The sequence below is a fragment of the Corvus hawaiiensis genome, chromosome 3, assembly GCF_020740725.1.
Source record: "Corvus hawaiiensis isolate bCorHaw1 chromosome 3, bCorHaw1.pri.cur, whole genome shotgun sequence".
Lineage (NCBI taxonomy): Eukaryota > Metazoa > Chordata > Aves > Passeriformes > Corvidae > Corvus > Corvus hawaiiensis.
In genome coordinates, this window is record NC_063215.1 from 2,736,266 (window position 1) to 2,762,890 (window position 26,625).

General features: G+C 43.9%; 1 protein-coding gene across 3 annotated transcripts in view; it reads left to right on the plus strand.

Annotated features, from left to right (window-relative positions):
* Nucleotides 1-26,625, plus strand: part of MSRA (methionine sulfoxide reductase A) — a 237,953-nt gene that overhangs the window by 138,935 nt on the left and 72,393 nt on the right. For all 3 annotated transcript variants that reach the window (XM_048296828.1, XM_048296826.1, XM_048296827.1), the window contains exon 5: nt 16,204-16,310. In XM_048296828.1, coding sequence (XP_048152785.1) covers nt 16,204-16,310 — 107 coding nt within the window. The remainder of the gene's footprint in view (nt 1-16,203; nt 16,311-26,625) is intronic.

Sequence of the window (26,625 nt, forward strand, 5' to 3'; positions counted from 1 at the left end):
CATCCCTTCTCCCATTTCCCAGAAACGCTGCACACAAGTAACTCATTTCAATATTTGAACAGCCATCGTAATTATGCCACTTGTTACTGCATCTGGGAACAAAAAAATTGCAGATGATACCTCCAAAATGTGATGCCATCCTGGGAAAAAGAAACTCAAAGAGGGATCCAGGGACTATTGTGGATAAGTGTCTTCCACTGAACCCAAAGTGGTTATTGCAACTTCTGCCTCTATGGAAAGGGCTTTAGTCAGGAGTTTTCTGCCTGCAGGGCCAGGAAATCAGAACATTTTGTGCAGTTCCTCTGTTGCCATCCTGGAGATCTTACAGAAATATTGCTGGAGATTCAAAGTGCGACAAAAAAATGGATATAGAGCCCAGAAAACTGCCCCAGTGCTGGGAGTAGACACGATGAAGAGAGATAACACCATGTCGGGGGGGTTAGGTTGGATATCAGGGAAAGGTTCTTCCCCCAGAGGGTGTTGGGGCACTGGAGCAGCTCCCCAGGGAATGGGCACGGCCCCAGGGCTGCCAGAGCTCCAGGAGCGTAGGGACAACGCTCTCAGGGATGCACAGGGTGGGGTTGTTGGGGTGTCAGTGCAGGGCCAGGGGTTGGACTGGATGATCCTATCCAGCTCAGGAGATTCTGCGATTCCATGAACACTGTGATCAAACAATACATGCAGGTACCTCATGAGAGGTTGACAACCTGACCCCAATAAACCAGGACAAGCTCCAGTAGCTGGGAGCTGAAGTTTGGAAAGTTCCACTGTGCAATGAAACAGCTTCACATCCCCCAGTGTAATTAAACACTGGAGTATTTTTCCATCACCATCCTTTTGAGTCTTTCAGATGGGGTAATCCATCATTTTAAAAGAGGGGCTTGATTCCAGTCAGGAGAAGGAATCCTGTGAATTTGTCGAGTGCAGTGGCCTACACTGTTGATTTATGAGCCTCCCTTTCCAACCCGCTGCCTCAGAGCTGTGTTCAGGTTAATTCATCGGCACCATCCCTGAAAAACTTGGAGCTCTGCATTGAGAGATGCCACTATGGCAGGGGGTTGGAATGAGATGATCTTTAAGGTCTCTTGCAAACCATTCCAGGATTGTCTGATTCTAGGACAATCTCCACCCTCAAATCACACTCTTGGGCCTTCCTGGTTTGCTTGTAGAAATGATGGAGTTTTTCATCCTGTCCTACCAGTTTTTGGTTTTAGACCTTTTTCTTGCTCTTTTTTTCTTTGGATTATCAGAAATTGGCCATCAACAGAGGGTGGCTTATTTCTTTCAGCATGGAGAAGAGAATCTTCAGGGCGACATCATTGAGGCCTTCCAGTAGGTACAGGGAGCCTACAGGAAAGATGGAGAGGAATATTTACAAGAGCCTGGAGTGACAGGACAAGGGAGAATGGCTTCAAACTGAAGATGGGATGTTGGAAAGAAATTGTTCCCTGTGAGGGTGGTGAGGCCACAGGTTGGCCAGAGAAGCTGTGGCTGCCCCTGGATCCCTGGAAGTGTCCAAGGCCAGGTTGGATGGGGCTTGGAGCAGCCTGAGATAGTGGAAGGTGTCCCTGCCCATGGCAGGGGGTGTAATGAGATGGTTTTTAAGATCCCTTCCAACCCAAACTCTTCTGGGTTTCCATGACTCTTATGGACTGCTTGTTTTGATGCATCGGGACAATTGGTCCACGTGTCTTGCTCATATGTTTGGATTCATCCTGATTGCCAGGGCTGGGAACCGGTGGACAGGAGTATGGGATTCTTCACTTTGCAGGTATGAGAAATGGATTTCTGCAGACATAAGTTGGACAACACCCACCTAATCAGTCTTTTGCCATGTCAGTAGTCTTGTCTTTGGCAGTGGTTGGGCTCAGCCCGTGGCTCACATAGAACAGGGAAGTGCCTGAAGGACCTGAGGGCTTTAGGGTGACTGATGTTCATTACCTGGACACACAGAGATGTGGATGAAATGTAGTAGTTGTGATAACAGATCAGATAAACCCATCAGTGTAATTCATGATTCTTTCTGGTTCTAAACCAAACTAAAATGATGGCATTATGTCTTTATATCCTCATACGACAGAGGTTCAGCACAGTTCCGGTCTGTGCTTTCAGAAGAAGGCTGGATGTGGCAGCTGTGTGATTCACTCTTGGATTTCTGGCAGCTGGGAAGCATCATCTGATTAGCCCAGGCACGAGGCCATGCTAATGTGGCTGAATTCCTTCTGGGAATGAGCTCCTGTCTCCATGTGACACCAAGCCATGGAGACACCCGAGTCCTTCACACTGTCTCAGGCATCTGTGTGGCACTGCAGTGCATGGTGGAAACATTCCTAAACTTTTATCTGAGCTTGGATCAATAGAATTTCCACGTGGTTCTTCCATAATAATTTGCCAAAAGTGAGAGCACTGCTTTACCCCTGGAAAAGATGGAATTGTTCTCGGAAGACTTTGCACACCCCAGCCTTGCACAGGTTGCTTCACCTGTGTATTTTTGTGGTTCCTTAATGCTGCACCAGGGGAGGTTCAGGTTGGACACTAGGAGGAATTTCTTCATGGAAAGGGCTGTCAAAGTTTGGAAGGGGCTGCCCAGGGAGGTGGTGGAGTCCCCATCCCTCGAGGTGCCCAAGGAACAACTGGATATGGCACTCAGTCCTCTGGGCTGGTGACAAGGTGGAGATTGGACTTAATCTTGAAAGTCTTGGAGGTCTTTTTCACCCTAAATTATTCTGTGATTCTGTGATTTTGTTATTCTAATCTCTGTCCAAGAATTTTGCAAAGCTCTTCACATCTCATATACATTTCTTGATTTGAGAAAAACCTGAACCACAAGGTCCCAATGTCAAACTTCTGTGTTTTGTAAGGCAGGGATGGTAGAAGATGTCTAAATTGGGATTGTTTCTTTGCCTTGACTTGTATCTATTCCCTGTTTTTAGCTGGCTGTGGGAAATGTAGCTTTATGTAAAGACACTGAAAGTGAGAGTTATCTCTCTGACCTACAATATTTTTCTCCTTTGCGGTTGAGCTGTGTGGACACAGTGAGTTTTATTCAGGCAGCCTTGTGGGAATGCAGGACTCAGTCTGCCAAAAAGAAGATTTTGACTAAGAAGATAAATGAGAAGATTTCTTATTCATGAAATTCAGCACAATCTTTGGGTGAATCCAGTGTCTCATACAGCAAATGCCTGACTTCTTGAGTACAGCTCCCACTCAAAAATATAAAAGCTCTGTGGGGTTTATCTTTTTCCAGAAGTTGGGATAACACCATTTCATCCCTCCTACCCCCAGCAGAGATAATGGACTTATCTCATTGTTATGATGTCATTAAACATCAAATGTGTACATTCCGTGGCAGATTAAGGCCTTTCAGGATCAGTTTAGTTGGTACCAAGTTGCTGAAGAGTACAGACTGCCAGTCCCACCGCCGTTCATCATTGCATGAGTGTATTCATATTCAAAACCTCCTGCTTTCCAAGCAGTTGTCCTTTAGAAGAGACTGACTCCTCACTGGGATTCAAATTGTTCCTGGGAAGGAGCCTGGCTCTTGTTTTGGGAAGCTCAGGAGTGTACAGAAGTCAATTGAAAAGCAGGAACCTTTGATCAAATCAAACAGTTGAAAGAGATCCTCCCTGACGAGCATCTCGGAAGTGTGGGGCCCTGACAAAGTCCTCCTGACTGTTAATTTAGGCTCTATTTTATAATTCATTAGAATTGGGAGACTGAAAAAGCAACAAACAACCCCCTGACTTCTGCCAAGTGGCATATGGCTGTCATCTCTGCTCAGCCTCCAGTGCCCTGCTCAGCATTCCTGCTCTGCCAGGAAAGAGCTGATCTATAAGAGGATTGCTCTGGATGGCTCTATAAGTGCTCGAGATGTTGTTTCTTTGTCATTGATAGAGAAAAGAGGGATGAATGGGATATGCCAAAAATACTGCAAAAAAAATTTGTAGATAATTTTAATTTTTAAAGTTTACAGAGGTGTAGAGCAAAGTCTGTATTGTCTGGTTTTTTAATGGGACCGTCCTCAGAGCTTTCCAGATTTTTTTAGGATATAAGCCTGACTGTCTCCTTAAAGTTGCACTCTGACCATGGTCCTGCTGACAACTGCTTGCTGCCTGTCTGGAGGGACTTGGACTTTCAACCCATCAGTTTTGTGCCTCTTCTGTAGTGTCACAATTTCTGTAAAGTAATCTTTGACTTCCCTGTAAGGGAAAAGGGTGATTTTCTCCTCTCACTCCGACCTTTGAGCCGGATACAAGCTCTTTGTTTGTGTTGACACTGGAAATCACAAACTTCTCAGGCTGAAAATTAACCCTGCATGAATGGAACTGAAATGTGGTTTCCAGCCAGGATTTAAATTGCCGGGAGCAGGAATGGTGGTGGGATCACCCTTCTGGCATCAGCACCGATATGCAGTGCCTGAGCCAATTCCAAACCCCGCTGTGCTCCTGGACAGGGAGGAACGTGTCATACTGGATCAGATCAGAAGTTTGGCTGCTCTTTGTAGGGTGTCAGAAACTATTTCTCCACACCTCTGGAAAAATCAATCTGATACCAGAGGAGAGTGTTTGGCATGGTACAAATGTGAGTCCTGTAAAGGACTTTAATCTTGGAATTCTCCTGACCTGTGTGTGGGTGAAGTCCTTCATGTGTCAGAGATTTCAGCCAGTCCAAGGTGACTTAAAAGAAAGGCTCCTTCTTGCTTTCATGGGCTGGACAGAAGTCAAGCAGACAACAAAACTAATTTCATTTTAGAGCAACTTGGTCTAGTGCAACGTGTCCCTGTCCATGGCAGGGGATGGAATGAGATGATCTTTAACGTCCTGTTGAACCCAAACCATTCCGTGATTCTGTGAAAATGTGTTTGGGGGAAATGAAAAATCCTCTTGTCTCCTTCAGCTCTGTTCTTTCGTGAGCACAATCCAAAGCAGATGCTTGTTTGTGTAGTTCTGCTCCCCACATTCCTCAAAAGTGCCCAATCCTTCCCAGCCCACAGGGAACGACTCAGGTACAGCTACAATTCCCTGTGGTGAGCGCCTGTTGTCCACACATCCCATCATTTTTCATTCCTTCTGGCTTTCTGTTTGGATTTTTGAGTTAGTGGCAGGAGCTGGGAGGAAGCCAGGATTCCATAGTTTTGGTCACCCCTTTGACCATGGGGTGAAGGACAAAGCCACCCGTGACCACCGCTGCCCAGGAGCTTCTGGAATTCCCCTTCCAGCCTTGTTGATCCTTTGTGAATATCCAGAGAACCAAAGTCATTGTAAGGAATCTCATTCCCCTTTTCCTGTCAGGGACAAGTCCTTATCTTGCCTGTGTTTGTGCAGGAAATGTAAGCAGGGCTGATATTTTTCCAGCAGTTGAGGACCATCTGTCCTACAACAAACTCATCACCTGCCAGAGTCGTTCAGAACATCTCTCCGTCCATATGTCTTGTGTATCCATGATAAAGAAGAAATGTAGGAGCCATTTCTCCTCCCTGTGACCTTCCAAACATGCTGGCATTTAGCCTTGGTGCTGATGCAGGAATTCTCCAGATTAATATCTGCTTTTTGTTGTGCTGACCCAGTTTGCTCGCAGAGGGGATATTTATTTCTCCCCAGCTTTGAAGGCCTGTACTTTTTTTAGACATTGCATAAGGAATCTATCATCTGCAAATAATTAAAATTAGACACTAGAAATGACATTGTGTTGCTAATGAGCAGATGTGTCTACTTATGCCAGTGGAAGAACAGCTGTACACATAAAAAACGCTGCAGCCACCCTAAACCAGCATTTGGTATTCTGCTACAGGCCTGGAACTTCATTTGGAGATTAAAGGGAAAAAAATAATCTTTCCCTGTAAAATATAACCGTTTTTATGTTTTGCCTCTACATTTTTGTAACTCTCTTCCCTTTATAATTTGAGTGAGATTTGTGAGTCTCAGATTAAAGCACCTTTGTCATGTATTTCAAACGTCATTAAGAGCCTTGATGGTCTCAGCATTATTACAAGGTGTAACGAAAAACAGTAGAAATATGAAATCTATTGTCACCAGGCATATTAAATATATTCAAAATAGAATTACCAGCCCCTCAGGGAGCCATTCTTGGTCCAATACTCCTCAATATTTTCATTAATGACTCGCAGGATACAGTGGAGAGGATGCTAATTAAATCAGTGGTAAAGACATTGCTGGGAGGCTCTTGAAGGAAGCGAATAAAGCACAGCTCTGTGTTGATAAATTAACAAAAGCCATGGAAATCGATGTGCCAGGACACAATAAAGATAAATGTGTGGCGGTTCCTGCAGGGTTGGACACTCAAGAGCAGAACTGGGTTGTTTGATCAGAGTCTTTCTGTTGCCTTCTCCTCATTCCTGCTCTTTCCCATGAAATTCCAGTGGTGGGACAGTTGTTGATGGATGCCTACTCATCCCACCAGCAATGAATTTAGTCCCTTACCCAAAATCACCTCCGAAATACCTGTGGCCTTTTTTTTAAGAAGTATTAAAGTCTTTGCCAGAGTTGCACTTTGAGAATGCAGCTTCATCTCTTTCCTGACCCGAAATCTTGTGTTTCATTGTTCCTACTCTTTGTGTTTCTCCAGGACTAAACAGGCATTAAAAATAAATAGGTATTATTAGGCTGCTTTGCATCCCCAAGAATTTCAGCTGTCGTGCCCTAATTTGCACATTAGACTCTTCTTATCCATATAAATTAGAATAGACTTCTCCTGACCTATATTTGCAGTTTAGGAGATGTTGTTTTCCCTGCATCTTTCTTAATGAAGGGGATTATTAACCAGAGCAGTGGTTGCTGAGGTGGGCTGAATGCTTTGCATTTTGAAGTGAGCAGTGCTGAATCAATTCTGGCTCAAGGGCAAAAGTCCTTCTGGGCTCTGAATTCCTCTTTCAACTGCTTTTAGGTTCTTTATTTTACACCTGTCTTGGTTTGAAAGACAGGTGTCTGCTAAGGAAGGCAGAAGCCTCCCTTGGAATGGCAGATGCAACCCCCTTCCCTCCGAGTTATTATAATTTTGAAATCAAGGGGCTTTTAGGCAAAGATGTGGAAAATAGGAATAACACCTGACAAGGATGTGTGAGCCAGTTCCCCAGAACAACTGAAAATTAGAACTCCGACGCTGTAAGAAATGTGAACCCACCTGAGGGAGGTGAGGTTTATACTGGATATAAGGAAGGATGAAATTATTTTATAAATATATATATGTATATATAAATGATGTATATAATATTATGTGGGTCCCTTCCAACTCAGAATATTCTGTGATTCTGTGATATAAGAACAAGATGATCTTTAAAGGTCCTTTTCAACCCAAACCATTCCATGATTCCCTGGTTCTATCTGTGAAGCTGACGGGAACATGGTGGGAATAACATCTAAATTTTCATGTGTTTGTGGAATTCGGAGAGGGCAACCTTAGAAAGTCTTTTTCTGCAGAATTTTTTGATGGATTGTTCCTAATCCTTAGGCAAGGAAAACAATAGATGAAGTCAAAACAAAGAGATAACAAACATTGTTTTCTTCTTCAAATAATAGTGAATTTACTGTACTTGTGTCTGGAAATCTGAGGCATTGAAGCGTGGTATCATTAATCATAGTTTATGGTGATTATTAGTAGGCTTTTAATCTTTGTTTTCGTGTATAATTAGGTACAAGAGGTCAAAGCTGACTCTCTTCTGAACAACAATATTTTCAGTGAATGACTGTTTTTCTCTGCCTGCAATTTCCTTGTGCATATTTATAAGAGCACACTTGTCTGTATTTTGAGAGAGCAGTGTCCCATGAGCTTATCTGCTTATAAAAGCAAATTGCAACACTATTATTTTTATTATCACTAATTATTTTTATTACTATTGCAACAGCACCTGGTGGATCAGAGTGGGTTTGGATTCGGAGTGCAGGCAAATGCCTAAATTGAGGCAAGGCACTAATCAACAACAGATAAACGAAGAGAAAGGAGAAGGCATATGAAGAAAAACAACAGCAAATCTGTGTGGTTCCATAGCTGAGCCTATGTGGTAACTGATCTGAATCCCTGCATTTCTTAATTATAGTTTTTCCCCATGATCAATTGTTGTCCAGCTTTTGGTAACATCACAGCAAAGTTAATCCCTGAAGAAAATCGGCAATGAGGGCCTGATTCCAATGCCCGAACAGAAATGCCTTTGCCACATCAGATGCTTTTGGGCATTATTCCTGTTTTCCAGCAGTTAGAAAATGTGAAGCTTATTTCTGCCCCCGTCATGTCCTCCAGTCTTCTCCACACATCCCTGCTCCGTGCATTTTACTTGGGATTGAAGGTGAACCCGCGACAGAAGGCTATCAAGATCTCCAGGCAGGCTTGTCTTACCAGCACAGCCACGTCCGGAGGGATAAAGGCTGAGTGAAATCCACTTAAATTTAGATGTTTCCATGGGCATGGGGGGGCTCAGCTCCCACGGGTATTAGAAAAACTCTGGTGAACACACTTGACTCGTCCCAAGTTAGACATTAGGTCAACCTGTGTTTGGTCAGCTTTTGGTTGCCTAAACATGGAAGCTCAGTTCCAGCTGCACTGATAAATATTGATAAAAATTTCATTCCCTTCCCACGTTCCTAGAATCTTGGAACGGTCTGAGTTGGAAGGAACCTTAAAAACCATCCCATTCCACCCCCTGCCATGGGCAGGGACATCTTCCACTAGCCCAGGTTGCTCCAAGCCCCGTCCAACCCGCGCTTGGACACTTCCAGGGATCCAGGGACAGCCACAGCTTCTCTGGGAAACCTGGGCCAGGGCCTCACAGGGAACAATTCCTTCCCCATATCCCATCTATCCCTGCCCTCTGGCAGTGGGAAGCCATTCCCTGTGTCCTGTCCCTCCATCCCTTGTTCCAAGTCCTTCTCCAGCTCTCCTGGAGCCCCTTTAGGCACTGGAAGGGGCTCTGAGATCTCCCTGGATCCTTCTCTTCTCCAGGTGAACACCCCCAGCTCTCCCAGCCTGGCTCCAGAGCAGAGGGGCTCCAGCCCTTGGAGCATCTCCTTGGCTTCCTCTGGAATTGCTCCAGCAGCTTGAAGTTCATCCAGATCCCAGACAGATTTTTAAGAAAAGGCACCTCTGAAAAAGCCTAATGGCTGTTTATGGCAGAAAATGTCTAAAATCCTGCCTAAAACCAATCATTTAACTTTTGATTAAAGTGAAGTCAAGTTTGATTAAAGTAAAAGTCCCCTACAATAAGTTTAGTGCCATTAGGGATGATTTATGTGCACAATTCACTGTTCTATTCATCTGTTCTGTGCACCACTGGTAAATATGAATTTTCAATTAATAATTAGAAATGGATTAACATTTTTTCCTGCCAGTGATACTTGAGTGAATACTTGAGCTTTGTGACACTCATCCAAAACAAACCCGTGAGGGGTTTTTTTCTGGGCTCAGGCTGATGATGCACTTCCTTCAAGGGTCCAAGAGCATTCAAAAATGCTTTTATACAATATTGTATCTGAAGGAATTAATAAATAATAAATATACAGGGAACTCGTCTTCCAAACCAAGTCTTCCTTGAGACTTTCTAGTTTTTAAAAATATATATAGAATATTTGAAGTGTTAGAGGAGCGGTATTGCATCTGGTATGTGAATCACAGAATGGTTTGGCTTGGAAAGGACCTCAAAGATCATCTAGTGCCAAAAGAAGACCAAAACCAGTTTCCTCCTAGACACTGAAAACTGTGTATATTGAAAACTTTCTAAACCTTGTTGACAGTGTAAAACTTTCCTTTATCATGTACAATCTCATTAATGCTTTTTAACCTCCTGAAGAAACTCTTTTCTATTTAATTTATCCTTCCTGCACCACAGCACCTTGAAAATCATCCAGAACTCTCAATGCACAGCACTGTAACGACATTCTTTCCTATTAACATTTTCCTCCTTTAATCATGTGCCATAAAGAGTTTTACTTTCCCCTGGCAACTTTTAAGCTGTAGAGATGTAATCATTAGAGTGAGTGATGACATCAAGCTGGGGTGACATGGTGCAATTGATTTGTACTAAATAATGATATGATGAGCTGGAAGAAGGAGTTTTATTAGTCTTAACTCAGCAAGGATTGATTGGGGAGAAGAAAATGACCAATCCGTGTCTCAGGTTGCTGGAGGTATAAGAAAGTAAGTGACAGCTGCAGAAAAGTCTATAAATCACAGGAAAAATTATGATAAAAATAAGAGCTATGAACTGCCCTTTAAAATTTCACTGGATGGCACAGAAGAGTCGAAGAGACCTCGGCCATTTATCTCCATTATGCCTGGGATCCTCCGAGAACAGCAAAGTTGACGGATGATGCCATTACATTTTTTTTATTATTTTTAAATGGAGGGAAGATAAGGAGTGGTGTATAAGTGTTACTTTCAAGTCATTAGAGGGTTGAGTCTTTGAAAGAATTCCTTGATTTAGCCAATAAAATAAAGTGTCTTTTGCTTTAGCTTTCTGCAGGTAATATATTAAACAGTGGCTTTTTGGAAACAAATCTGCTTGTTTGCAGTTTCTGAAGAAAAAAATAGTACTGGGAAATCTGTTTTTTTATTAATCAGAGAATCACAGAATGGTTTGGTTTGGAAAGGAACTTAAAGATCATCTCATTCTATCCCCTGCCCATGGGCAGGAACACCTTCCACTATCCCAGATTGCTCCAAGTCTTGTCCAGCCTGTCCTTGGACACTTCCAGGCATGGGGATTCCATATTCCAGTCCATATTCCAGTCATTCAAACCAAAGGAGAGCCAGCATTTATTGCTTTGATGCCAGAGAATATGGGGAAGACCAAAATGAAGTCATTCCTACCCAGGTACATCAGAAGATACCGGAGTGTTGGTAAGAAAGGGATTTTTAGAGCCATTTCTTTGCCTGTTATCTACACTCAGGCAAACAGCAGCTTTCCCAGTGGCAGTGTGTTAATATCCCGTGGCAATCTCAACCTGGGAATTGTTCCTTTGACAGGATCTGAGATACCATCACAGCTCCCTGTCCTCTCCAGCGGCCATCCTCTCACCACAAATTTCCATTTCACATAAAGCAGAGCTCAGCTCTTGAGGGCTTTTTGTGGTTAATTGGTGCTCTGGGCTCTGCTGGCGCAGCGAGGACATTTTATGTTCTCCAGAGTGGTCAGGGCTGAGCTCTGCTGAGGTGCTTTGGTCAGCCAGAGGGAAATTCCTGAATATGATCCATGCCCAACATCTGAACATGTTTGGAGCTCCAAATGCCCTCATCTTCCCTGGTTCTCCAGAGACAAGAGCTTACAACGACAGCCCAGTGCTCACACAGGGTTTGGGCTGTTGGGTTTTGGACTTTTTTACATTTTGGCACCACACAACCGTATCCAAACCCCACATATTTTTGTCTTTTGCCAGAGAGGTGCAAATTATCTGCTTTCCTCTCAGTTCTAAAATCAGCCTGTCTATCAAAGCATCTCTTTGACAAGAGATTTTCTGGCTGTTTCCAGCAGATCAGCCGGTTTTCTTTGTCTCAGGCATCACCAGTAAGTGCCAGGCTGTTACCTCCGGGGTCTGTTTGTTCCTGTTCCTGCTGGATGTGCTCCTGATCACCTGGTCAGGGACACAGGATTTGCCCTTTCCAGTCTCTGTCTTGCCCTACTGATACTACTAAAGTAGAGCTGGATGGGAAAAATTTCTTCATGAAAAATGTTGTCCAGCCCTGGCACAGCTGCCCAGGGCAGTGCTGGAGTCCCCATCCCTGGAGGGATTTAAAAGCCATGTGGATGTGGCATTTGGGGACATGGGTCAGTGGTGGCCTTGACAGCGCTGGGGGATGGTTGGACTGGATGATCTCAGAGGGCTTCTCCACCCTCAGTGATTTCTGTGATTCCTCAGGGTTAATACATTTTCTCACCAACTTTAATAAAGAACCTGTTGATCATCTCAATCTTGAATGAAAAGGAGGTTCAGTTCCTACTGACAGATTTCCCTATTATCATTGAGGAAAAGATTGATCTCCTGGAGCTGCCCTAAAAACTATCTCTAAATGGGCACATTTTGCACAGAGAATGACTTTGAGACATCTCACAGAACAGTTGTAGATACAACCAGCATTTCCCAGTAAAATCCAGCTGCTCTGAAGATGTTCTTAGGAGTTATTCCTTCTTCCAGTTAAGAGTTTAAGCACAGATACATTGTGGAATTTTTAAAGAGCCCAGCAGAGGTTGTTTTTTATTCAGTAAATATTTCTTTCTTTTGAAGACAGGACTGTTAAGCTCAATCATCCCACCACAGTTGTTTAGTAAATTGAATTTCTTGTCTTGTTTGCTACTTGTTGAGCTGTGAATCTCAGCAAGTCAGACTTGCCAGAGGGTTTAAAAAATCACTGATGGACCCTTGAGATGTTTGTCCATGTGAGGTTCATTGAAAATAACAACAGCAACAGTGGCACTGGGCCATGTTTGTATATATGGAATTTATTCTGTTATCTCATACTCTTAGGGGCTTAGGTAATGTATTAGCTCCATATTGCAGGGGATTTAGGTACAAAATAATTTAAACAACAAGTGAAAAGAAAGGAAAATTTGGGTTTGATCACTGGTCACATTAAAGCTACACTTTGGGGAAATACTTACAGTATCTGTTCAGTCCTTTTCAATGCTGGTGGGTGGTTTAACAGCCCAAGCCAACATTTGGGTTGGAGGAGTATTATTTTTCTTCTTTTTTCCATATCCTGAGTTCTTTCACTCAGAGTTTGAATTGAGACGCAGGAGATCAAGAATTCTTGTTCGGACTTCGTTGTTTATTATGTCTTATCAGTAATACAGCTGGACCGTGAGTGCCTCTTTGTTGGCAGGGTGGAAAATGGCTGTAAGTTTTAATTTTCAAAGCTTTTTAAAGTCTAAACTAACCAATTATGAGATATGTTTTTACTTACAACCCTCTTACTAGCTTTTCATGTTCCGCAGTGCAGAACTTTTGACCCAATGACAGAACATTCACATTTGTGAAGGAAAAGGAAGAAGACATAAATCCATACCCCAAATCCTCCATATTGTAACCTATTATTACCTATATCTCCTAAACCTAATTTTCTACATTTCTACATATTTCACCCAGTGATATAACTTTTAATTACACAGCAACAACCTCAGTGTTACCACACAATTTAGGAAGCTTTTCCCAGGGTTTTGGATCGAATACAGTGTGTTTCTGAGGATCACTGCCTCCCAGCACTGACAGGCTGAAATTCTCAGAACCCAGGGTTCCAACAGAGGAGGGGCTGCTGTTATCACACATCTGACTCCTCCTTAACTTCACCCTTTAGTCATTGGCGTGGTAAAACTCTTGGAATTTTGCTGTCCTGGGCTGATCCCCAGCATGGGCAGCAGGGGAGGGGGGGATTCTGCCCCTCTGACCAGCTCAGGTGAGATCCCACCTGCAGAGCTGCCTCCAGATCTGGGATCCAACAGCAGAAGGACGTGGAGCTGCTGGAGAGAGTCCAGAGGAGGCCACAGAGATGTCCCAAGGGCTGGAGCCCCTCTGCTCTGGAGATGGGATGGGAGAGCTTGGGGTGTTCACCTGGAGAAGAGAAGGATCCAGGGAGACCTCAGAGCCCCTTCCAGTGCCTAAAGGGGCTCCAGGAGAGCTGGAGAGGGACTTGGGACAAGGCATGGAGGGACAGGACACAAGGAATGGCTTCCCAGTGCCAGAGGGCAGGGATGGATGGGATATTGGGAGGGAATTGTTGGCTGTGAGGGTGGTGAGGCCCTGGCCCAGGTTTCCCAGAGAAGCTGGGGCTGTCCCTGGATCCCTGGCAGTGTCCAAGGCCAGGTTGGATGGGGCTTGGAGCAACCTGGGCTAGTGGAAGATGTCCCTGCCCATGGCAGGGGGTGGGACTGGACAGTCTTTAAATTCCCATCCCACCCAAACTGTTTTATGATTCTATGAAAATGTAAATCCTCAATTTGAAGCCCTCAGGAATGGAATGTGGCTTTAGGTGCATTGTTCAAGGGAGAAATGCTCTTTGCTGCTTGAATGTTGTCTTATTTCCCACCCAGATTTTGGATACTTTGGCTTTCAATCGTCCTTCCAAGTTAAACAACTTTGGCAAAACTGAAGAGCCTCATTTCTCTGGTTTTTTTTTTCCTCTACAAATGTATTTTAATTTAGAGTCAGTTGTCCTCTTAACCTTCTCTTCAACAAATTAATTAAGCTGACTGACTCCCTGATAGTATGTCATGGTGGCACATGCAGATATTAAATAATCTGATTTTCTCACTCAGAGCACTGTGCACGTGAGCTCATACCAAACTTACATTCCTAAATTCATGCTGGAAAGCAGCACCCTCTGTAGTGATCCTCCATTCAGAGAGATTTTTGTAATCTCCTCCCTAGTTGGTTGTTAAATAGTTTGTTAAGCAATAACTAGATTTGTAAAATGTTAATGCTTAAATTCAAACCTCAGTCAGCATTAACATATCTTGGCAAAACTAAAGCTTTCCTGGCCTGTCCTCATTTTATGCCAAACTGGTTTTACCAGAGCTCCTTTCCACCCTGGAAGAGCTTCCAAAGGGATGAGCAAAATATCCTCTGGTGGCACTCGACACTATTAAGTATTGATGAAGAACATTTTTGTTGTTTTTGTTATAATAATACATTTTAACAGCTAAAAAATAACCTAAATTATCAGAAAACTCCATAAAATGTTTTGGAATCAGATTCTTTCATGTAACTGTTGGTCATCGAATGGAGTTTCCATCCTAATACATATTTTAAGATGCTTCTGTGTATTGTTGTTCATAAATATTTCAGGCAGTTTTTGTTTGTTTATTGTGCGATACTTTAAATCGTTTTTTTGTTGCCTTGGTGAGTCCAAGAGGGATAAATCCATGATTTAATGAGGAGTAGTGAGTTGATGGTATCTTTTCCCTCCAGTACCACAGGCTCTTTCTCCACCCTCTGACCTTGGCCAGGGGGGTATCAGGACATCCATTTCCTTTTCCATTTCATCTCCACAATCCTGAGAGTTGATGGGAATCCTCAGAGTGTCTTCTTCAGCCTGATGGAAGCCACGAGACAAATCCTGATGATTTCCAATTTGTCTTGGATTGCAGCTGTTTGGGAGGACTCTGTTTAAGAAACTCCAGCTTTTTCACTCCCCCAAGTTCATTCGCACCACCAGACAAACTCAAAATTAACACATTTTATTCCAGCAAAGCAAAAAGTTGTGTTCTTGAATGCAAAATTGGGAACAAGGTGGGAAAAGCGGGGACAACAAAGCTGCCAATGCAGCTGCAGAAGTGCGTGTCCAGAAAATTCTTGATGCTGAAGCTGCTCTGAGGCTGTTGTTTGACTTTATGGAATGATCCACAGCAAAGCTGGCTCACTGCTGCTGGAGAGAATGGGAATGGGAAGGGGAATGGGAAGGGGAATGAGAGGCAGCAGTGGCTTCCCAGGATTGCAGTGCCAAACCAGAGCTGGGCTGGTCACCTGAGGGGACAGTTGTCACCTCTCTGCTTTGACCCAGTGTTTTGTAGTTTTGTAGGTGGAATCCATCTCATATATTTCAAATTTGTACATGAACAACTTCATGCAAGTCTTTTGAAGGGGTTACATGTATCAGCAGAAATATCACAAAATCCTGGTGCCGAAATTGCCCATGCACCCTGGCCTTGAACACCTCCAGGGGTGGGGAGTCCACAACCTCTCTGGGCAGCCTGCTACAAAAACAACAATTTTTCTCCAAAGGTATTTGGAAAAATTATAAGTACTTGGTGAAATCAACATTTTTTTGTAACCATTTGCATGGTTCAAAATCAGTTTTTTTAAGAGTGCCTTGATTACAGTGACTGCAGCTTAATTATTTAAGATTTGACATCTTTATTTGACTATTGTGTGATGGAACAAAACTGTAAAATGCTCATATTTCATTTTCATGACATTTAAGCGGAGATACCAGCATTGAATCCCTTCAGGACTCTTTCACCAAAGAAAATACCTGGATTTCCTAAAAATACCTGCTGAGTGTGCATGGAAGAGACTGTGCTAATCCAACTGTGTGGAACATCCTGAATTTCGTGGGAGGTGTCCCATGGCAGGGGGTTGGAATGAGATGGGCTTTAAGGTCTCTCCCAGCCCAGCCCATCCTGGGATTGTGTGAAATGTGGGTGTACTGAACTTCTCCCAGCACCCAGGGAGGGAGGGAGGCTGATCCCACTGTGTTCTCTCCCCCCAGGGATGCGGCAGGGGAACGATGTTGGCACTCAGTATCGCTCGGCCATCTACACCTTCTCCCAGGAACAGATGGAGGCTGCCCTGAGATCCAAGGAAGAATATCAAAAGGTAACACTGGGCAGGGGGTGGAATGGCTTCACCTGTGAGCACGAGGTCAAAGATGTCACCAGTTAACACAAAATCACTCCTTGTGCTGGGCACTCCCCATGCTGCTGTTGCAGCTCCTCAGTCCAATGCCCAACTTGCTCATAGTTGCTTTAAATTCCAGCTTTTAGGAATTTGTTTTTCATGTGAGTCATTTTATAACCATGCAGAAAGAAAAACAGTTCCCTTTTAGACATATTTTGAGTCTCTTCTACAGATTTTTTATTTAATGTGGGTTTACCAGAACAGAAGTCGGTGGTCTTAAAGCTATTCAAGCTTCTGTGGACCCCAAACCCTGAAGGGTGTCCTCAAAATCCCAGATCCAAGAGTTCCTGTACATTCCTGATCAATAATTGAGCTTGATAACTCAGGATCACCCACCTGCTGCTTATGAGGTGCTTCTATCAAGCCATTCCACAAATGTCTTGGATGAGATGTGACAGCCTGTGACTTACTGAGAGTATTTGTTGTGACACAAGGGTTTGTGTGAGAGAAGATCAACCAATTCCCTTTCTGTACACAGAATTTTTCCCTGTTTTCCAGAGAAGATGGATTCTGTCTCTTCATTGCCACGTTATTATTTAACTAAAGGCAGAGGGATTAGTATCCTGCAGTGTTGTTGCACTGTGGTTGCTGCCCAGTGCGCCTGTCAATGCAAAATCCAGATTCTGCAGCAGAAAAATAGAAATTATTATCATTTGTATGAAAAAACCCACTCACCTGGGACATCAGGGCAGTAAACTTAAGTACTACTAAAATAATGTCAGTGTTCATATGTTTAATTATTTAATTATACAATGACCTCAGTGGTGTTATGTTAAAGAACCAGGAGTTTTGGTGTATATTTGGTGCTAAAAGTAAAAAACTCTTTTTACATCAGCCAAAAGGTCCCGAAAGGCAGCAGTTTGGTTTTCACCAATGTGGGTATGACTGGGTTGAGCTCTGGGTGAGCTCCTAGGACTGGTGGCTGTGTGCAGTTGGAATTATTTTGAGTGCAAAGAGGTGCTCAGAACTGCAGGTAAGTGATTTCCAGATCTGATACCTGTGCATGTAAATGAAGTTCTCAGTGACTTAAATTTTTTCTGATGGGGATAAGTCAGTCTTGCAGGTGTTTATCTGGTGGTTTTGGAAGATATTTATCATTCAAAACTTCTTTTTACTCATTATTTACCTTAGATCCACTGCTTTTCCAAATTCCTTTTATTCCTTTCTTTTAGCATCTGCTGACCAACATCACCCTGCAAATCTTACAGCTTTAATTTGCTTTCCCAACTCTATTATCCTCTGCCGTTATTTGTCATTAAATAAATACTGACATGAAAGCAAAATTGCCATGTGTGAGATTGCAATATGATATTACAGAAATTTCCATCATCAAATAGATTTCCTTAATGGCACCATTTAAAATTTACCTACTTTGAAAAGTGTGTGTAATTAGTACATTTGTATAATTAGGCACAACTGTAAGTGAGCACATGTAGAGTTTGTTTTTGCACTGAAGTGGGGAAGGAAGGGACCGTGTTGCCAGCTAAGGAAACCCAGCAAATATGCACTGAAATTCCTTAGGGATGTGTGTTTCCCATGTATTATTAACAACAATATCTCCAATATTATCTACTGGGGTATTGCAGGAGCGGTGGAATGGTTGTGTGGGAAACACACTGAGCAAACAATTTGTTCAGGAATCCCTTTTCATATTAAATGCTGTGCATTCCATTATTTTAATGTAAATGTAATACAGCCACTTTCCTTATTATGGCAGCAATTTAAAATAAATATCAAGCTTTTCTGGCAGTGACACATGCCAGATAATCATGGATAAAAATGTGGGAATGGCACAATTTTTCCGTGATAAGTAGTGGCGCCTGCAGCAAGGGAGGAAGGACTAACAAATATTACAATAACTGCAGTGTGCATGGGTGACTCCAGAGTTTTTTGGCACTGCAAAAGAAGGAAAAACCCCCAAAATGTCATTTATTTTTTGTTCACTGAATAATTGTGCATGTGCTCTTAGATGTGTTTTGAGCTGAGGGCCTGGAAGAGCCTTAAAAATGGCCTTCAACCAGAAAATGATGGGTTTGCTAGATGAGGTTTCCCAACTGGCTCCTGGTGTCCAGGGAAGGGAACGGAGCTGGAGAAGGGGCTGGAGCACCAGGAGTGGCTGAGGGAGCTGGGAAAGGGGCTCAGCCTGGAGAAAAGGAGGCTCGGGGGGACCTTGTGGCTCTGCACAACTCCCTGACAGGAGGGGACAGCCAGGGGGGTCGGGCTCTGCTCCCAGGGAACAGGGACAGGAGGAGAGGAAATGGCCTCAGGCTGTGCCAGGGGAGGGTCAGGTTGGATATTGGGAAAAATTCCTTCATGGAAAGGGTAATCAGGCATTGGAATGGATTTCCCAGGGCAGTGGTGGATTCCCCATCCCTGGAGGGATTTAAAAGCCGTGTGGATGTGGCACTGGGGAACATGGTGGCCTTGGAGTGCTGGGGGATGGTTGGACTGGATGATCTCAGAGAGCTTTTCCAACCTCGGTGATGCTGGGATTCAATTTTAAGTGACAATAATCAGATTTATTACCAGGCTGTGAGTGAGACCCTTGATGTGCCCCGAGCCCAGGTATCCTGCAAGATCACATCTATTTCAACTTGTGGAACTTGTTGCTGATTCCTGCAGCTGCTTTGAGAGCTGAGAAGTGGCAGTAGAGCACTAAGTTCACATCGAGCTGTGGGGCTGGAGCTGCTGAGAGAGCTGAGTGCAGGAGTCAGCTACTGGTGACAGAGACTGTAACACAATAGAGCTGCTGCTAAAGGGTGACACAATGGAAGTGTAATCAGAGAAACGTCAAATGAGGGCCAGGCCTTGGTGAAATCACTGTGAATGAGCTGTTCCAGCAGTTTTGCCCGAAGCTGAGGTTTTTTAATACAGGTGAACCTGAGGTTACTCAATTTTCAAGACAGTTGCTCTGCTGGGTTTGGTTTTCAAATGAATTATCAAGGCAATTGTAATCCAAAGAGTGAAATCAAGGGGGGAAGAAGTTTATTTTTTTTTCAGAATCAGACCTTGCAGTTGTTTTTTTCAAGCACTAGCACTAGCTTTTAATGCTCCAAGAATACACTGAGTGCCTCCCCATCCTAAAGAATCACAGAACAGTTTGAGTTGGAAGGTGCCCTAAAGATCATCCCATTCCACCCCCTGCCATGGGCAGGGACACCTTCCACTGTCCCAGGGTGCTCCAAGCCCCGTCCAGCCTGGCCTTGGACACTGCCAGGGATCCAGGGACAGCCACAGCTTCTCTGGGCACCCTGGGCCAGGGCCTCCCCACCCTCACAGCCAGGAATTCCTTCCCAGTATCCCATCCATCCCTGCCCTCTGGCAGTGGGAAGCCATTCCCTGTGTACTGTCCCTCCATCCCTTGTTCCAAGTTCCTCTCCAGCTCTCCTGGAGCCCCTTTAGGCACTGGAAGGGGCTCTGAGGTCTCCCTGGATCCTTCTCTTCTCCAGATGAATGCCCCCAGCTCTCCCAGCCTGGCTCCAGAGCAGAGATTTTGGATGGATGTGTTCCATGGAATAAGGGAGGCAATGAATTAGCACTGGCCAGCAGAAGGTGCAACAACCCCCGCAGTTCAGCACTTTAGCAGACATTGGGAAGCTTCCATCAGCTTTCTGTGGGATGATGTGGGAATGAACCAGCAAAACCCTCAGGTGCAAAAATAAGAACTGAATACGGAGCTCTTAGGGAAAAGAGATTGAAAAGCTGGAGTTTCCAGAAGCATTCCAAAAGCAATGAGCTTTGGAAGTGGAGGTGAAGTGGTCAGGATTGTATTTGTCAAAGCTGGAGGAAGGGCTGTTTACAGACCTCTGGGATCGGCAGTTCTGAGTGGTTAATTCCATGAAGGAATGCCTGGCGGCGGGAATTCACAACCTTCATCTGTGTTTTTATCTGACGTGCTGTGTGAATTCGGAGCAGGCTTTGCCTGGGAGATGGTTTTTCATGTGATTTTTGTCTGGGAGAAGTTAAATAGCTCTTTTAAAATGAGGTTGTTTTTATTAAAGCAATACAATAGTCAATAAAAAAATAACACCTGCTTACTCCTCTTCAAATTATGTCTAATTCAGAGCTTTATGTGTCAAATTATCTCTGCTTCACTCTGCTGTGAATGGCAACAACTTGATTCCTGATTGATGGTGGTGGCTCTTGTGGAGACAAGCATAGCTTATCTGATAAGCTGAGCCATTCTCTGGTTTGTAATCACTTCTCTGTGCTGCAGAGATACCCTTTGTGTGTTCATCCCTCTCGGAGAAAGCTGCATTTGGCTACGGATGAGGAGGTTTTGTGTGAGCAGTTGTGAACTCTTTTCATGTTACTGTAAATGCAGAAAATTTGACTTTGTCACTCCGAGAAAATTTGGGCACCTCACAGCAGGAAAATCTCTCAAAACTAATCCTAATCCATTTCTTGATGACAGTGGCAGCAAGATAAAAGCATTAATGGCATGAACTTAGGATGAACTTGTGGATGTGTTTACCCGGACTTCAGCAAGGCCTTTGACACCATCTCCCATGGCTTATTCCTGGAAAATCCAGCAGCCCATGGCCTGGGCAGGTTCCCTCTGTGCTGGGTTTAGAACTGGTGATGGCTGGGCACAGGGAGTGCTGGGGAATGATTCTGCACTTGGGTGACAACAGCCCTCTGCAGCTTCAGGCTGGGGCAGAGGGGCTGGAAAAGGCCCTGGGGGTGCTGGTGACAGCGGCTGGGCATGAGCCAGGTGTGCCCAGGTGGGCAAGGGGCCAGTGGCACCTGGGCTGTGCCAGCTCTGGGGTCACCAAGCAGGGCCAGGGCAGTGCCCGTCCCCTGTGCTGGCTCTGCTGGGGCACCTCCAGTGCTGGGAGCAGCTCTGGGACCCTCCTGACAGGAGAGACCTTGAGAGGCTGGAGAATGTCCGGGGAAGGGAACGGAGCTGGGGAAGGGGCTCAGCCTGGAGAAAAGGAGGCTCAGGGGACCTTGTGGCTCTGCACAATTCCCTGACAAGAGGGGGCAGCCAGGGGGAGGATCGGGCTCTGCTCCCAGGGAACAGGGACAGGATGAGAGGAAATGGCCTCAAGTTGTGCCAGGGGAGGGTCAGGTTGGACATCAGGAGGAATTTCTTTGTGGAAAAGGTGATTAGATGTTGGAAGGGGCTTCCCAGGGAGGTGGTGGATTCCTTAAAGCCCATTTTATTCCAGCCCCTGCCATGGTCAGGGACACCTTCCACTATCCCAGGTTGCTGCAAGCCCCGTCTAACCTGGCCTTGGACACTTCCAGGGATGGGCATTCCCTGAGGCAGAGAAGTGTCACCATCCCGTGTGGAGTGCATCCTGCTACTATCCCTGTTCCCCAGGAATGCAGCACATGCTGCTTATTTTTATTAATGCTGAAAAAGGCAAGATTTTTTTTTAATAGCTTTCAGTTCTGCATTTATTGTCTTCACTTGACAAAGGCCGGGCATTTGTCCTGGCCCTTTGACTGTTGCAAATTCAGCTGATCCTGCATTTGGAATTAGAACCAGGAACAGCAGGATGAAACCATACTTTGTATTTTGCAATCATTTTTTCATCTGGGAGGTCATGGAGGTCACCGAAGGAGCCGTTTGCTTTATTGCACTGGGAATGTGAAGTTTATATTGGACATTTAAACTAATGCTAGAAATTGCCCTGTAATAAACTAATGTAAATATCAAATGGATTTGACTCCAAGAGTGGGTTGTAAATAAAACATTTCCTGCTTTATGTGGCTTGCCCTCTTCAGCTTGCCATTAATGTAAAAACACGCTGGATTTGTGTAGACATCCCATTTTCATGTCCTTAGGCAGATGAATTCTCAGTCTCTGGGGCAGATCTCCATGTCGCTTCAGAAAATGAAGATTTAAAGGGCTGAGCTGTTGTTTGAGGGGTCCTACCCTGTGTGACCTGGCCTCCAGCTGGGCACAGCTCTCCCGTGGGTCCCGGGTCATCCCAGTGCCAAGGAAAAGCAGCGGAATGTGCACTGATGCCAACACAGAGGTTAAATCCCTTCCCATCAGCCTGGAAATGTTCTCTCACATAGTTCAGTGGCATCTGGGATCCTTCTGAAGGGCTTGTAGTCCAGGCTTTTGAGTTTCTTGTTCTTGATTATTATGCATCTGTTACAGTGCTCTGAAAGTGTCAGAAGCACATTAAATGTCAGGTGCATAAATGTGATAATGATTTTAATAATGGTGGTTTAAGTGTACACAGGATTTATAGGGAACAGGATGGAACTCCTTCTCTTCAGGAAGCTCTCAAGGAGTTTAGTTTAACTGAGAGATTAGTTATGGGGAGGACAAGATAAAATCAAAAAAGGTCAAGGTAAAAGGAAGATGATGGTCATTAGCTGGTGCTGGTTAAAGACAACCCTTAAAACTGAGCTAAGCAAAAATTTCCAAGAAATAAACCTGAGGAATCATCTCCAGATGTGTTCAGTGTCATTATGTGTGAAAATGTTGGGTCTTAATTCTGCTCTGCCCTTTGGATCCGTCCATGCCCAGGTGAAGGATAAGGTTTGTAGTGGAACTCTCTGTGTGGACTGAGAGGAGGAGAGAGATTGGCCTGGTTTGAGGTTTCCATACAAATTTAAAAAATCAGGAAAAAGCCTTTTTAAAGTAACATGTGCATTTTTAATGAGCCATGGGAGCATTACTTCTGCTCTCCAAACAGTTTGTTTATCCCTAGTGCAGAGCTGTGAGATCGAAGAACACTCCTCAAACCTCGTTTTCTCAGGGACAGAAGTGTGCCTGAGCCAGGATTCAAATGAATACTCATGGAACACTTTCCCATTGTTTATCCAACTCTGAAATACAAAGCAAAAAATGTGTCTGAGCCTGATGACACTTCAGGAAGTTCTGAGCTTCACAAAGCTCTCATGTGAAAATGACAGATACTCAACATTTGTAAAATATCCTGCTCAGGCCTCTGAATATGGACATAGGAGGGCCCACTTTAACACTCAGGTCCCCATGATTTGTTAACCAGATGGTTGATAACCAATTGTATTGACAATTCATCCCTGCTGAAGTTGTTTTCCAGCTGATGTTACCATTTGCTTAAATAACACTCAAGATTCCCTCACAGGACCCAGTGCAGATCATCCATAAACTGTAAATCCAGAGAAACACCATTCGAATCCATGGAATTACTTTGGATTTCCAGTAATGCAATTGAGATAAAATTCTGGCCCAGGAGTTTGGTTCCTTGCAGTATTTTTGTTGCCCAAAGAACTGTCATAGGATTGTGTGTATTATTTTCTGTTTGAGGTGTGCCACTCCATCAAAGAGACCTCTCAGCTTTGGGGAAAACAAGTCAATACTTCCTGGAAGGAAAAATCAGAGGATGCTTTAGTCAGCAACGTTGTCATGTCTGCTTTGATCTTGTGATCTTTTTTCATCAAGATTTTTTTCTCCTTTATTGACTTCCACAGATCTCTTGTAGACTGGTCTTTCCTTTTGTTTTGTCATGGAATCACGGAATCCCTGAATGGTTTGGGTCGGAAGGGAGCTTAAAGCCCATCCCATTCCCACCCCTGCCATGGGCAGGGACACCTCCCACTAGCCCAGGTTGCTTCAAGCCCCGTCCAGCCTGGCCTTGGACACTTCCAGGGATCCAGGGGCAGCCACAGCTTCTCTGGGCACCCTGTGCCAGGGCCTCACCACCCTCACAGGCAAGAATCTTCTATCATTTGGTCTTGTCCCACATCCTTTTCCTCCTAGTTCCACATTTTCCAAGTCTTCAGATTTTCCACTTTTTTTTCTCAGGCCTGTGTTTCTGAAAAACCTTCCTTTTTTTTTTATCCTTGCAGACAAAGACAAACTTGTATTTTTTCTAGCTGACTTTCATTAGGTGTCATTTACTCACTGGGTCTGAAAGTAAATCCAACTACCCAACATAAGGTGGACAAAATATATTTCCTCTTCCTGCTGCCTAAAGCATCCTGAGATACCTCCTATGGCAGGAGCATGGATTTATGTGCAGGAAGAGTCACAAAGGCTGGGAAATCACCTTCAGTGAATCCCTGCTTCCAGCCCCAGTATTAAATCCAGTATTTAATCCTGACCTTTCCCCGAGCAAGCAGCTTCCTATGGATTTCTGGGGTTGATGTATTTCCATTGTGGCTGCTCCTTTCTCCTGTGCTTTGATTATTTTTAGTTGGCTCCATTAAACCAGGTCTTTTTCAAGTGTTAAAGGAGTTGTGTTTAAGGTGTGCACAGAAGGAAAACTGTTTTACACATCAAGAACCTTTGTGAGGTGGTGGGGAAGGGCAGGAGGAAGAGCTGTATCCAGACAATGGGTGAAGGTGGAATTTTGGATTTTTTCAGGCGAGGAATGGAGGCGATTTGGGATTTAACTCCATTCCAATGATCTCAGTGGTCCAGGGCAGTAACTCCGACCGTCACGTGATCTCCCAGTTGTACCAGCACTAATTTTAAAATTATTTCTAAGCCTTGATTGCTGCAATTCACAACGATTCTGCTGAAAGTCCATCTTAATCCAGTTTACATTCCCTATATCAATACCATTTTTCCTCTTCTTTTTTTAATTAAAACAATTATATAATACTTAATCAAACACAGAATGCTCACGGCGTTGGATCTGCAAATTTTCCCGTGTCAGCTGAACTTATGATGGCATCAAAGACAGATGTTGAGTTTATATTTGACCTGTTTTCTACAAAAACATTGATTGGCACCAATTACATTCTTTATCATTTGAATGTCTGTTCTTTTTTGGGGATGGTGGTTTTGTTTGTTTTGGGGTTTTTGTTTTTTTGTTTTTACCCACATACAAATTGGACCAGTGTTGTCTTAACTTGTCCCTTTTGAAGTGCTGCAGGGAACTGGTGCTCATTCCCTCTTCTAAAATTTTCAATATTAGTCCTGTATTGATTATGTAAAACCCACATTTTCTTCAAAAAGCTGAAAAATTTGACAAATTTGGGTTTATTGGCCAGTGCTTCATGCTGAAGGACACCCAAACTTGAAGATTTTTATACTCCTTAAAAATACCGTTCCAGAGGGTCTTTTTAATATGGAGAACACAATAGTTAAATTTATATATATTTATTAAATATTTAATAAATACAGTTGTATTTATCACAAATGGCTGAGTGACTGTCCTAGAAATTTAGAAAACTCAGTTTTCTCCAGCAGTGACAACTTTCAGCCCAAACCATGAAGTTTGGTGGAGATTAAAACACCCAAAGAAAAATTCTGGAAAAAAAAAAGAGGAGTTGGAAAATTGCAGCGAGGGTTTGTAGCATCCCTCCTCCTTCTCCACACACACACACAAATGTGCACTTTTAACACCATCATCATTTTATTTTCTGTAATATTTTTTATTTTTATCTCAATCAGCTAATTATATCCTGGGTGGTGATTTTTCATCCAGCTCTTCTTGCTGTTATATGTAAGTGGCTGCTTTTTTATGTGCCAACAATCCTAGGAAATATATTTCCCCATTATCCCGTGATATATTATTATAGGAAAAACCTTCATTGCGAAATTAGGGGATTTTCCAGGGCTGGAGAAATCCTGATTTCTTTCATTGCCCTCTAGTGGGCTCGAGCTCTTCTGCAAGGGCAGGGAATGAGGAGCTTTCCCTTTCTCTTTGTGCCACACAAACCATCAGGTTTTGTATAATTTCAGTTATTTGTCCATATTTGTGTGATTTCTAGAGCACCATTTCATGGATCAGATACGGCAGAATTATCCTTCTGGGGTTTGTAAATTACGACAAAAAAGGGATTCTGTGCTTTTCATATTTTGCTGGGGAAAGCAGGAGATGGGCATTACCCAGATGAACATTCCCCAAGTGAGTTTTGGGAGTGACACTCGTAGATGTTGGGCTGGCATTGGAATATTTGCAGTCTGGAGAAGCAGATAATAGGTTTTTATAATTTTCTGCTGTTGTAGCTGTGTCAAATTGTGAATTCATCCCACAGTCCAGCTGAAGGAGGGCTTGGCAAACCTTCCATCCCATTTATTTGTGGTAGAGTTCTAGAGTAGCTTGGGTTAGAAGGGACTTTAAGGATCATTTAGTCCCACCCCTTGCTATGGGCAGGAACACTTTCCACTAACCCAGGTTGCTCCAAGCCCCGTCCAACCTGGCCTTGGACACTTTCAGGGATCCAGGGGCAGCCCCAGCTGCTCTGGGCACCCTGTGCCAGGGCCTCCCCACCCTCACAGCTAGGAATTCCTTCCCAACATCCCATCCATCCCTGCCCTCTGGCAGTGGGAAGC